At 47.4% G+C, this 12,725-nt stretch overlaps 3 protein-coding genes across 3 annotated transcripts; all 3 read right to left on the bottom strand.

The window, feature by feature from the left end:
* Window positions 1-1,682: 1,682 nt before the first annotated feature.
* LAESUDRAFT_625545 (uncharacterized protein) lies at window positions 1,683-1,931 on the bottom strand (the record flags this gene model as incomplete). Its single annotated transcript, XM_040903330.1, has 1 exon — window positions 1,683-1,931. A coding segment is annotated over one exon (249 nt), but the record flags the coding sequence as incomplete, so codon positions are not given.
* A 654-nt stretch (window positions 1,932-2,585) lies between these two features.
* Window positions 2,586-4,291, bottom strand: LAESUDRAFT_759100 (uncharacterized protein; the record flags this gene model as incomplete). Its single annotated transcript, XM_040912544.1, has 2 exons — window positions 2,586-2,956; window positions 4,105-4,291. The coding sequence occupies 2 exons, from the start codon at window positions 4,289-4,291 to the stop codon at window positions 2,586-2,588; spliced, it is 558 nt and encodes a 185-aa protein (XP_040764678.1).
* A 1,302-nt stretch (window positions 4,292-5,593) lies between these two features.
* LAESUDRAFT_652408 (uncharacterized protein) lies at window positions 5,594-5,953 on the bottom strand (the record flags this gene model as incomplete). Its single annotated transcript, XM_040904360.1, has 1 exon — window positions 5,594-5,953. One exon carries the CDS (start codon window positions 5,951-5,953, stop codon window positions 5,594-5,596), a length of 360 nt encoding a protein of 119 aa, XP_040764677.1.
* Between the last annotated feature and the right edge of the window lie 6,772 nt (window positions 5,954-12,725).

The following is a 12,725-nucleotide window of genomic DNA, read 5'->3' as shown; positions in this document are numbered from 1 at the left end:
AGGACAGGTTGGAATAAAGAGCATGCAGAGTGACTTGATTTTGTGGTAGTTGCGTAAGGTTGGTGTCAGGCAGTCCATGTCCACTCATGCCGAACGAGACCATCAAAGTCTGAGGGCCCATAGTGAAAGGCAGGTATTGGATTGCCCAGAGACTCATGCAGATGGGAAGAAAACTGAGAAAGAAATGCAGTAAAGGGAGCACTAGAGCTGGTGGGTTCCATAGAGTGAACAGATGGCTACCAGTCTGAGGTGGCTAGCGCATAGGAACCAGCACCGGCCTTTGAACAATACGATAAATTACAGACCATAAGTACTTATATTATCATAATTACCATACACGCTCGAGAAAAGGATCAAGATGCAAAGGTACAGGAAAGAGGTATCACAAATGCGAAGAGCATGGAGGAAAGATGCCACGAGAAGGGGGGTCTGCGAGATTGTCTTTTGTATTTACATATTCGGTACGAATTCAGATACCGTGTGCAGAGAACAGAGATACAATCTTTTGAAGAACTTAGTTCTGGGGAATGCTGCATAAGCGACCAGCTTCAAGTGCACCAATGACACCTTGGTTGTCTGAACGGATAAGGTATCAGTGTGCAACCTTGCCATCGGTGATCAGATGGTGGACAGCCAACTCAATGGTGACCATTTCTGTCCATCCAATATTGCGACTGTCTGATTTCCATTATGGGCGGAGGTGCCAGGCTTGCCAATGTCCATTTACGATGAGGCCAATTTCCCAGGAGGAGGATGTGTCAACAAAGATAGACAAGGAGTCATCGTCTGGTGGAATAGACAGCTTTAGATCTGCAGAAAGGTTGAGAAAGTGTACTCCACCACCAGTCGACGTCAGTGAGCACTGCTGTGGGAATGCGATGTTTAACATATGAATTTGTGGTGGAGGCAAAGGCAGCATTCATATGGTAAAAGGACGGAAGACAAGAGCATCCATCAGGAATGGTGAGGCAGCAGTGCGTCAGGGTATCGATGACAGTTTGGCAGTCCTTATGTGAAACAGAAGCACCAGAGACCCATGGCATGAGACGAAGGAGATATTTAGCTTTCTTGTTGTCGGGTATCTCGACAGTACAAGCTGGTATGCACCAGTGAAAGCCATGATAGTCGAAAGCTGGAGCAAATGGAACATGCTTTGGCAGGGACCACGGCCAGCCAAGGTGCACAGCAACAGAGAAGATGAGGGACTCATCATATGAATAGAGGAAGGAGCCATCAGGATTCCGGCCAATCAGATACTGAAAAAAGAGAAAGTCATCAACCCATTTGATGATGTCTTGGACTCCTTTGAACTTGAAAATGTGTACGATGGCATCAGCACCGTGACTGAAAATGCCGTTAGAGCTGGCAGAGCCAAAAGCTGCACAATGGTCAATGTAAATGAGACCGTTCCACATGACAACAATGAACACTTGATCATCAGGTGCGATTGGCATGCAGTGATAGGCTTTCTCGACATCATTGATGCATACTTGCGCTCCAGGAGGGGAGTTGACCAGCAGAAGTACGCATTGAGTAAAGGTGCCTCATTCAGTAAGAAAGTCATCTGGATCAATCTCAGAGTTGACAGAGGGTATCGCGGGGTCGTTACATGGGTAAGAGAGATCTTGAATGATGCGGAAGACACCCAGGCTATTCGCCTTCAGAATGGTGCCAAGAGGGAAGGTACAAAAAGGACCGATAAGAGATTCGAGATGATCAGGATGGAAAGGACCAAAATACTGGCATGCAGCCAGCTCAGTGGAAATGTGTAGCGCAACAGCCTCAGGATGATCTGAGGCAGATTTGTGATTACGAGAAATATACGTAGAGGTGAGGCGGGAAGAAACACCCAAGCAAAAACCATCTCGGATGCCGATGGAAACATCACTGAAATCACCGAGGCAGCCTGCTGCTGTGAGCTCCTCTAACCATGCATCTCAGCACAGAGGAGTGATGACAACTCGCACATCAGTGAGTGGGACAGGTTTGGGTGTTGTGCCCTGTCTGTCTGCAGAGAGAGCACAGGTGTTGTCGCTGACATCCTCGACAGCTGCCGAGGTTGAATCGAAAGCACGTGTTGATTCCCTTGGGCGTGACAAATTTGCCATCATGGCGCTGCATGAAGGGAGGTCGATCGCAGGTGCAATCAGTTCCTTTATGCGCAGTGCTGCCGCATGTGATGCAGCGCAAACTGGTTGCAGCAGCACCCCCCCACTCAGAGTCCCAGGCAGGTCCGGCCTCACAGTGAGGTCCTGAGCACTTGCAAAAGGAATGAGAGGGCGTTGCAGCAGCGCAGCCACTGGAAGAGCAGTGAATGCAGGTCGCTGAGCCGGCGGTGGGTTATATACAGGGTCATAGACATAACCTGCCTGGTTGTGGGTGCCCATGTTAAAGCTGGTCACACATTCCTCACAAATGTGGGAGTAGAGGCTGGCTTGCCATAGAGAGGGCGTGACAGTGACTCCGTTATGGTGTTGGCACCGGATCATGATATCGAGGGTGGTGTACGTGCCAGTTAGCTCAGCCCAGTCGAAACAGCTGATAATAAGACTGAAATGGGCTTCAAACTCGTCCGCAAGATGAATTCACCCTTGCCTCGGGTAGTGCGCATGAATGAGAGAAAGGTAGCATGGGTAGGCTTGCTGGAATTCAGCAGCAAAGAGGAACGGTTCACAAGAGGCATCGAGGACCAGAAGTGAGACGGTGACAGATCCGTTCTTGATCTTAAGAGTCTCCTTTTGATGGTGAGCCAGCCTATGGACACTGCGACAGGCCTCGTTCATCAAGGCTGTGAGCAGTATGTATGCCTTGAGGCCTGAACGGATGATTTTGATGACCGCAGGAGGATCCATAAGACGATCAGGATTGAGCTCCGTGAGAATGTCAGGAAAGTCATGCAGTGACAGCTTGCGAGGGCCAAGAGGCACAGCGGTCGAGAGTGCAGTAGCAATAGGGGCTGTAGACAACCCAAGGAGTCAGCAAGGAAGGCGAAGTTCAGAAAGTGAATGGCAAGAGAGACCTGAAGGGGTCAAGGAGTGCATGGGCAGTGCAGAGGCAACTGCCAGTGATGGTGAGGATGAAACAAATTTTGGGACAAGAGGCACAAGGGCGCAAGAAGGAGAGAGGTGCGAGGGCACAAAGAGATGAGAGGTGCAAGGGCACGAAGAGATGAGAGGTGCAAGGGCACGAAGAGATGAGAGGTGCAAGGTGCGAAGAAATGAGACATGCGAATAGCGTGAAGTGTGGGATGTGTGAGGCACAGGAGAAAGTGGCACAGAGAAGTGAGAGAGGCAAAGGCACAGAGGTGCGAGGGTGAAGGATGGAGGCATGACACACATGCGAAGTGGGTGAGAGGCACGAGAGGTGCAAAGGAGAGGAAAGGGTGAAGTCACATACTGTTAGGTAAGGCCACTGGCAGTGAAGAGGACCTGGCCAGAGGAGGCTGCCACTGAGGAGCCACCGATTGCTCCAGGAAAGCTTCATTCAGCTTCTGAAGGTACTGCTGATACACCTCTCTTGCAGATGGAGGCAGGGAGGCAAGTCAGACATGGACGTCGTGATCAAGGTTGTCGTGGGGTTCACGAGAGTCGAGATCGACAGAGTGCCCCCTACCAGGAGGTGATGGAGGGGAAAGGTCACCAGGCCATGGTGAGGAGTGCAGAACGACAGCCAGGGGGGAAGAGGGCACAGTGGCAGGGGCCCACAACTTTCCTCACTGAGCATGCTTGGACGAATGCGCTTTCGCAGGTTTGACCGAGTGGTGGTGGCTAGCCTGCACCAGGGTGACAGGTGCTGACGGTACGCCATTGTCTCGACGTGTGTCAGTGGAGGTGTCAGGCCAGTTGGAGGGAGGTGCAGCAGGGTGAGAAGTGGACCGCGTACAGCGGTCAGATGCGATGACTATGCAGAGGACCCGTGGACACCGTGGGGGAGGGGAAATGACATCATTGGGGTCGATCATGTGGGAATCTGAAGCGGTGGGTGGTACATTATCCACCCCAGGTGAAATTGTCTTCTCCTCGAACTGGAAAGCCCCTGAGTTCAGTTACAGGCTGGGCAGCAGAAGGGGGGCAGCAGTGAGCCCCGAGGGTTCAGTGAGGGCACCGGGCAAAGCAAAGAAGGAGCCAGTGAGGAGGTTGTCCATGTGAGAGATTAAGGAGCGTAGCGGAATGGAGGGAGGGGACGAGGAATCAAAAGAGTGTCCGAGCTCATGTTGCGAGCAAGAGAAGATGATGGTGGTTGCAGGACGAGGTGCTCTTGATGCTTTATCATGCATCTCATCCTGCGACATGCTGTCATGAGTCCTAGGATTTGATGGGACATGTCACGATCGAATCTACATAAATGGGTCCCCCCAGCGTTCGCATTATTGATGTTCAGGTCACTGTGGGACTTGAAAAGGTGCAATCGTGAATGGTTGGGCTACGAGGCATACACCATTCTCACGCAAGCTCAAGAAGAAGTGTGTAACATCCACCTCAAGCTCACATTCATCCTGCCAGAATATCAGCAAAGTCTGCAGTGACAACTGCTCTGAGAACAAACATCATCAATGTGTGGCGGCATGGAAGGAAGCATGGATCATGCACATGGGAAGGCAGCTATGTCATCCATCACATATCTTTGCACTCAAGATGCATGAGGCAGAGGAGGAGATTAGGAAGCTGCGGGTAAAAGGTATGAATGGAAGCTGCCTTGATGTGGCAATGACGATGGCAGCCGAGATGACAGGCTTCAGCGTAGAGGGAAAATTGGTGGATGCAGCCGTGTGTGCGCTGTCAGAAGTGCAGTTTAATAGGCATGAGGCAGTATCATTAGAAAATGGCCAGAAGTAGATTACATTTCTCAGGATCGTGTACTCCATCCCATCATCAAGCATGAGGCCAGATGGTCTCTCCTCCATGAAGACAGTGCTATCTGAAGGGTTGCTGAGGCAGTCGAACAACAGATGCTGGACATACCTCCTTAATAACGGAGAATTTGATGGCGAGTGCTCAAGCACAGTGCCCCGACGGGAGTTAAGTCCCAAACACGTTAAGGTTAACGTGCATGTTAAGTCCAAAACGAGTTAAGGTAACGAAGGTAACGAGTTAAGAATAAATGTACAATTTGAACAGCATATAGTATGACATCTTCTAGTGTTGTAGAAGACATTTCCAATCCTTGTCCATGTTTTCAATTCTCTGAAACAGTCCCTTAGATGTTCCCCACCTCCTCCTTGTTATCACTCGTAGTAGGGGAATTGAAAGGTGCAGCCCTATAAGGGTCCAATGGTCTGCTGCCCTGCACTTTTCTTGCTTAGAGTGCACTCTCAATTTCATTTTGCCAAATGCATCTTGCTCCATCTCTTCTCCCTTTATTCTTATAATCAGTGGTGCTAGCTCATGGGTTCTAGCTCATCTCTGAGCCTCATGTGCAACCTTCTTGATACTTCACTGCCTTCACAGGTTCCATAGAGTCAGGAGCCCTCATCCGGTTCTGTCTGGAGTATTCTATTTGTCTGATAAGTGTTTTCAAGTCACATGGTCCTGTGCTGCTCTTCTCATTGAGTTTCTGAGTGCAGAGTTATCCGGTGCATATCACCAGCCACATTTCACATACACTTGTCAGCTTTTATGTCTTCTTCAACATGCTCACAGGTTCCAATCATTTCACCTGCCTCACTGCAATAATGACAATATTCTGTACTGCTATTGCTGCTTCCACTGCTAGCAGGCTTTGGTGCTGAACTGGTTTGGTCATTCTGGGTTTGGTCATTCTTTGCACTTGGCAAAACTCTGATTGTCACTGCAGTAAGCACCTGCATGGACTTGACTAAACTTTTGATTAGAAGTGAGATGTCTTCTGTCTTTATGGTGGTCCCTGATGTTGACTGTGACATGCTGCTACTGACTACTGCAGAAGATGGGGACATTCCATGTAGAACAAACTTTGCAGCCTTCTTAGATGTCATTGACATCATATGAATCATGCAGGTAATGATCCAGTGATATGCTCAACTGTGTCCTGGCTGTGAGCAGTGCTCCTAATCAAACCCCTACTGGTGGAAGGCAAACCGGAGACTCTGTTCATCCGTGATCCCTTTGAGCTACAATCACAGGAAACTTCAAATGATAATGCAGCAATGGGCAGCCACAAGTCGTTCAGCTGTGTTGCTTGAAACGGAGTCAGATTTGCTGAAACTCAGATCGATGAGTGTTGGACTTGACTATGTGGATGCCTCCGACTGGGAAACAGTCAAAAGTTGGAATGTGGGGGTGTGTGTGTGGAATGTGATTGGTGACTTCAGTACTCGTGAGCTGTGATGGCTGAAGGCCTGGGCTGTGGCATGAGGACTTGCTATATCTGAAAGTGCTGGTGAATCACTGACAACGAAGCCCTAATTGCCTCCAAACTGGCTCAATTTTACCACCAACGAAGCCCTAATTGTCTCTGAACTGGCTCAAATGCTGACGATGAAGCCGTAATTGCCTCCCAACTGGGTAAAGTGCCAACGATGAAGCGCTAATTGTCTAAAACTGGCTCAAGCACCAATGAAGAGCTTCTGGACATCTAGCTAGTACTTCCCAGTGCTACCGACTGGGTCTGGGTGCTAGTGAGGCTACGGGGTCTGATAGGGATGGAATCCTGGTTCGAGACTCTTGATAGGTGGCGTGGAATACGAGAATGCGATAACGTGACTTAGCTGTAAGAAACCCGAGTCGAGCTAGAGGCCACTACTGAGAGTGCTGCCCCTCTCGGTGTTGAGAGTCTTTGAAGATGTAGACTGTGATTGCAACTGGCATAGACGTAGTCAGGCACAATGTCCTAGTGCAGACAGAACAAAAACTGTGTGGTGCTGGGTGGGGAAAACTCTCTTATTGGTTTTAGATACATGGTACATTATATAGTGGATTGGAAATGAGCCAGCTAGTCGCTGAAATGTGTTTCTGATTGTAGAAGGTGTTTCTGATCTAGTGAAACATGTTGCATCACTCGCTCCTGCTCCCTCTCTGTACTTTGCAGTCAGGGAATGGGAAGCCCAGCCTTGTCAGGGTTTGTCAGTCTGCAGATCAGTGTTCTGCTTGGTTAGTGCACTTGCTCATTTCTGAGTTGCCTAACTCATCAGTTTCCGCTCTCACGCTGCATCTCATAATCGGCCAGGCTCTGCAACAGCCTGCTCATCATTTTCACACCTCATATTCTCCTTCTAATCTCTTTACGTGATCCTGCATTTCCAGGCAGTTGAAAAAGCCTCCTTCATTCGCTCTGGGCTGTTCCGGCTCTGACTTTGATATTTCCAGATTGCGGTGACTGGCTATCCGATAGTGCGATAGGCAGACGCTTCTTTGAGCATTTTCTGATTGCAGAATATCTTGATGCGTATCACCGGTTGCTTCAACTGCAGCCTTTGCAAAATATGATTTCATAGATCCAGTTGGAACCCATGTGTGAACACACAATTTAGCTCTGACTCCGAGATTCAATGTTTGCCGATAAGGAATGTGGTGATGACTAGGAATTTATGATGATATTCACTGAGTTCTGAAATGCTATGAACCTCAAGCCTGGCTCTTTCTCTGATGAGAATGTTCATATCATGGACCTCCCACTTGTGCCCTAGGTCTGCTCTAAAATATAACTTCTATATCATGAGTTTTGGGCACTCAAGTATTCTGAAAGACTTTCGACAAGATTGGCCACTTTGATTGTGAGGTACCGGCATACTCATTGCTTCTTTTCTGCTTTGTCCATGATATTGCATCATGTGAATAGGATCTCAAGATCATTGAAGAATCAGAGAAGTGTGCAGGGCTGTTCTGGATCAAATATGGGCACTGATCAATCACCTGACATTTTGAATTTGGCTGCAAGAAATTGCCGAGGACCTCAATGGTCTCCAAACATAGGCCACTGCTCAACTACTCATGGTGGGCTCCAGAAATGATGCATCCATGGATCCTCTGACTGTAGAATATACTACCACAAAATCAAAGCTTTGAAATGTGCTGAAAGGGGGGACAACTAAATGAGGCAATGCTGTGAGCAGTTCAGATCTTGGATCCTCTGACAGTTGAGTAGCGAGTTTCAGATTTTGGACAGAAGGTGGGTGTTTTGAGAACTTAGCTAACAGTAGTTCAGTAGGTTGATTCATCATCTGCTGTTTGTCAGGGGAGGTAGATACTCTTTTTGGACATGGTTTCTGACTCATGGAGATCAGCTTTTGATTAAGGACATAATTTTGATCACATTGTGATGGGGCAGCTCTGACCGAATTGTCGATCTTGATTGTATGAAGTCAGGTGCTTGGTAGATTCTGAGTAGCTGTGAAATTGAGACAGATTTGCCTGATATAGATTAATTTGACAGTTTTAGTGATGGAATTGATCAGCTATGGTCAGATGTGAGGAATCTGATTGCAACCTCATGGAGTGTTGTGGTGAAAAATGTGTGAAGGGTTGGATATGGGTGGGTATAAATCACTGTAGGAGCTCAGTTCCTGAAATGTAGAGGGAGTGATGTAGTGTGAGAATGAATTGTTGTTATTACTGGTCGGCAAGTCAGATGTGTACTGATGAGGTAATAGAATCCTTCAGATGGTCATTTCTAGGAACATTTGAGATGTGTGAGATAAGGACTTGTAGAAGGTGTTGAGATTCTGTGTTAAGTAGTAGAGGTAGATTCTGAGAGGCAAAAGACATAGGATTTGGGCTAGAGGTAGGCTAGGAGACTCGTTCTCCTCCTGCTACTTGTTACTCCCTTCTCTAGATACATTTCTGATTTTTATGCTACTCTGGCAGTCAGGGCTGAAGTCCTGCCAACCTGACTTGTCCAAGTCCCAAGCCAATTAATTTAGATGAAACCTGTATGGAATATTGATGTGCCTGTAAAAAGCTTCTCCTTCTGCTTTATTTCATTGTCTGAAACACATTGCAGACCCCATTCTGCTTCATTCCATTGCTTTAAACATGTTGCATACCCCCCTTTGTGCTTCCTAGAGCTGCTTTCCACAGTTTCTTGCTGCTCCACTGAATACTGCGCTATTATTTCAGCCTTTGTGAGTTAGGAGCCCCTCTTCTGGTGCTACTATTTTCACCTAACTCAGAATTTCCATGTGGTGATATGCACCAGATAACTCTGCACTCAGAAGCTCAACCAGAAGAGCAGCTGAGGACTGTGTGACTCAATAAAGCATATCTGACAAACAACATACTCCAGACACAACTGGGTGAGGGCCTCCAACTCTATGAAACTCACAGAAGCAATGAAGTATCAAAAAGGTCACCCATGAGGCTCAGAGATGAGCTATACCCATGAGCTAGCACCACCAATTATGAGAACAAAGAAGAAGAGGTGGAGCAAGACAAGTCTGACAAAATGGAAATGAGAGCATGCTCTAAGTGAGAGAAGCACAAGGCAGCAGGCCATTGGACCCTTGTGGGCCTGCACCTTCTGATTCTCTGACTGTGAGTGATGATAAGGAGGAGGTGGGGAACATTTAAGGGGCTGTCTCAGAGAATCGGAAGCATCTTCTACAACACTAGAAGATGTCGTACTACACCTATATAATACCTTGTGTAGATAGCATGAGAACAACAAGTTTCACATCTCAGATCTAAAGTTCTATACATATATTCATGATAGGGCAGCACACCCTATTCCATCTCACCAGCTTACATTTGCAATTCACATCTCATTGGCTCTCAACATTGCACAGGACAGCACTCTTTACAGTGGTCCATAGCTCAACTCAGGAAGCACCCAGCTAAGTCATGTTACTGTGTTTCACATCCACGCCATCAGTCATGAGCCCTAGCAACTCAGATTTCTGTCCCCATTGGACTTCGTAGCTCTAGCAAGCACCCAGTACAGGTCTGTAGTGCTGTAGAGTCACCTGTAAATGTCCCAGAGATCCAGGGAGTGCTCAGACCTTCTCCAGGAGTGCTGGGGAGTCACCTGTAGTGCCCAAGTTACCCAGTTTAGTCAGCCCAGTCCCATGTTGCTGCTTCACCCTCACAAGTCTTCAGACTCACTTGCCCAAGTCCTCACTGTTCAGTTTCTACCTACACCATTTCCATACTGCTCTTGGCTTGTCCAGAGTTGGGGGTGTTTCCCTAGTCTACATCACCACTCACCATTCTGTTTCAAGCACAATGCCAAATAACTTCCAGCCACCTCTCACTGCATTATCAGCTAAAGTTCCTGCAACTGTGGCCAAGAAGAAGGGAGATAGACAGTCCTGATCTGCCTTCCTTGAGAGGATAGAAGGTTGCTGATGGCCAGGATGCAGTTGAGCATATCAGTGGGTCATCCCATATTGAGGCACTTGTTCACATGGGCTCAGTTGCTGTCAGCTTCTGGCTGTGACTTCTCAACTTCAACTTTTCATGGCTCCATTTTCTCGAAGTGCCAGCACCTTATTGCCTTTTGTGGGAACTCCTTGTCAAGTCTCCATGGTTAGGCACCCTCACCACTCATCAACAGAATGGTGAGTGGTGAAATAGACTAAGGTGACATTTCTGACTCTGGACAAGCTGAGAGTAGTATGGAGTGGTGTGCATATGGGCAGGGCAGTGAGGGACTTCAGGTGAGCAAGTATTGAGACAATGTAGAGTTGGCAACTGGGCTTGTTCTTATCTGTAAGGAAACTCAGGCACTATATTAAACTCCCCAGCACTCCTGAAGAAGGTCTGGACACTCTCTGGATCTTCAGGGCATCTACAGGATACTCTCCAGTGCTACAAACTGGCTCTAGATGCTTGCTATAGCTACAGAGTCTGATGGGGATGGGAATCTGAATTACTAGGGCTCATGCTTTGTGGTGTGGGTGCAAAAATGTGATAACATGACTTAGCTGGGTGCTTTCTGAGTCATCTGAGGACCACTGTCAAGAGTGCTGTCCTGTGTGATGTTGAGGGCCAAATAGTCATAAAGTGTGAGCATAGACTAGTGGAATGGAATAGACCATGTCATCCTATTGAGAAACTGCATGTAGAGCTTAAACCTGAGACATGAAAATTGCTTGCTTTTGTCCTATCTACACAAGGTATTATATAGGTGTAGTCCTATGCCATCTAGTGTTGTAGAAGCCATTTCTGATTCTCTGAAACAGTTTCTTTAGACATTTCCCACCTCCTCTTCATCATCTCTCACAGTCAGAAAACTGGAAGGCATAGCCCTGTAAGGGTCCAATGGCCTGCTGCCCTGCGCTTCTCTCACTTAGAGCATGCTCTCATTTTCATTTTGTCAAATGTGTCTTGTTCCATTTCTTCTTCTTTATTCTTGTGATTGACAGTGCTAGCTCATGGGTCCTAGCTCATCTCTGAGCCTTATATGTGACCTTCTTGATACTTCACTGCTTCTGTGAATTTCATAGAGTTGGGGAGCCCTCACCCAGTTCTGTCTGGAGTATTCTATTTGTCAGATATGTGTTATTGAGTCATGTGATCCTCAGTTGCTTTGCTCATTGGGTTTCTGAGTGAAGAATTATCCAGTGCATATCATCGTAGCATGTGCAAAGACCCAAACCTTGGCCACTCACCTTATGACTTAAGATATGTCACTCTTTACCTCAGGTTACAGCTCCCGTGATAACTTTCACTGACCCTGTGATGCATCTGTCATTCATTCTGCATATGTCTGTGGCTCAACATTCATCAAATCTTGGATAGCCTCAGCAGGGCATACAACACCTTCTGATGAGACAGAGAAGGATTCCTTGAGTGGACATCAGAACTGACATTTCCATTGCCTGTGCATTCTCACTGCCCAACAATCAACATGCAGAGCGTTCTATGTCAGGCTCGATATATGCTCTCTCTTTGACAGTCATTACTGAAGCCATTTTGGGCTTCTACTCATCAGTGAAGACTATCCAGCCACCCATCACTGACCATCTGCCCAATCATCATGTATCTCAGAGCTCATCCACCAGAAAGCAGAATGCTGTTGTGTTGCCATTGTTCTGACCAACTGACAAGACTCTCAACACATGCCTCAACTTCTCAGCTGCCATGGCAGGACAGACACCTCCAAGTCAGTGTGTAGTAATTCACTCATTGGTCCAAGCTGTGATAAGCGATGTCACAACTGGATCACCATCAGATAGGATTCCAATGAATGGGTCCACACCACCACCTGTAGCAGCATGAGGCTACATTGCTCATGAGTGCCAATTCAGCAAGCATGTTGAGTTGCTGATGAGGCCTCGTATATCAGCACAGAACATAGCAGCGCCTGCTTCAGAGGATCACAGATTCTCATGTTAGAATGTAACATTCATCATCTTCTCGCTGGTATAGTTTGTTCATTTCACATTTGAAATTTCAGTACATATATCTCTATTTGGGTGGGATAAACACCTGCAGATGTGTTAGCTTGCTCAGACAGCTAACAATGCTCAGGATTGCTGTATCTTTGGATGTCACTAGCATACAGTTTGTTCAGAATCTCTCTCTCAAGCACACTCTATATATGCACTTTGATGTGTGGCCTGTATATCACTGATGTGCACTGACATCATCATTCACCCCACCCTACCTTTCAGACACCTCAGCATCCCCCGATGCCTTTTGTTCTCCATTCATCGTAATATTTGCCCTCACCCACAATGTCCCACACTCTGAAGATGGCCCCCTGCTAGAAAGAAACTGTCACGGCACGCCGATGACAAAGATAGACAACCAAATATAGAGTCCCCTTGAGGGCCTCCTGGCTAAGAGCCAACAGTGACGAACTGTGGCGAT

The sequence above is a fragment of the Laetiporus sulphureus genome (assembly GCF_001632365.1).
Source record: "Laetiporus sulphureus 93-53 unplaced genomic scaffold LAESUscaffold_18, whole genome shotgun sequence".
NCBI lineage: Eukaryota > Fungi > Basidiomycota > Agaricomycetes > Polyporales > Laetiporaceae > Laetiporus > Laetiporus sulphureus.
This window is presented reverse-complemented; position numbering and strand designations above follow the sequence as displayed.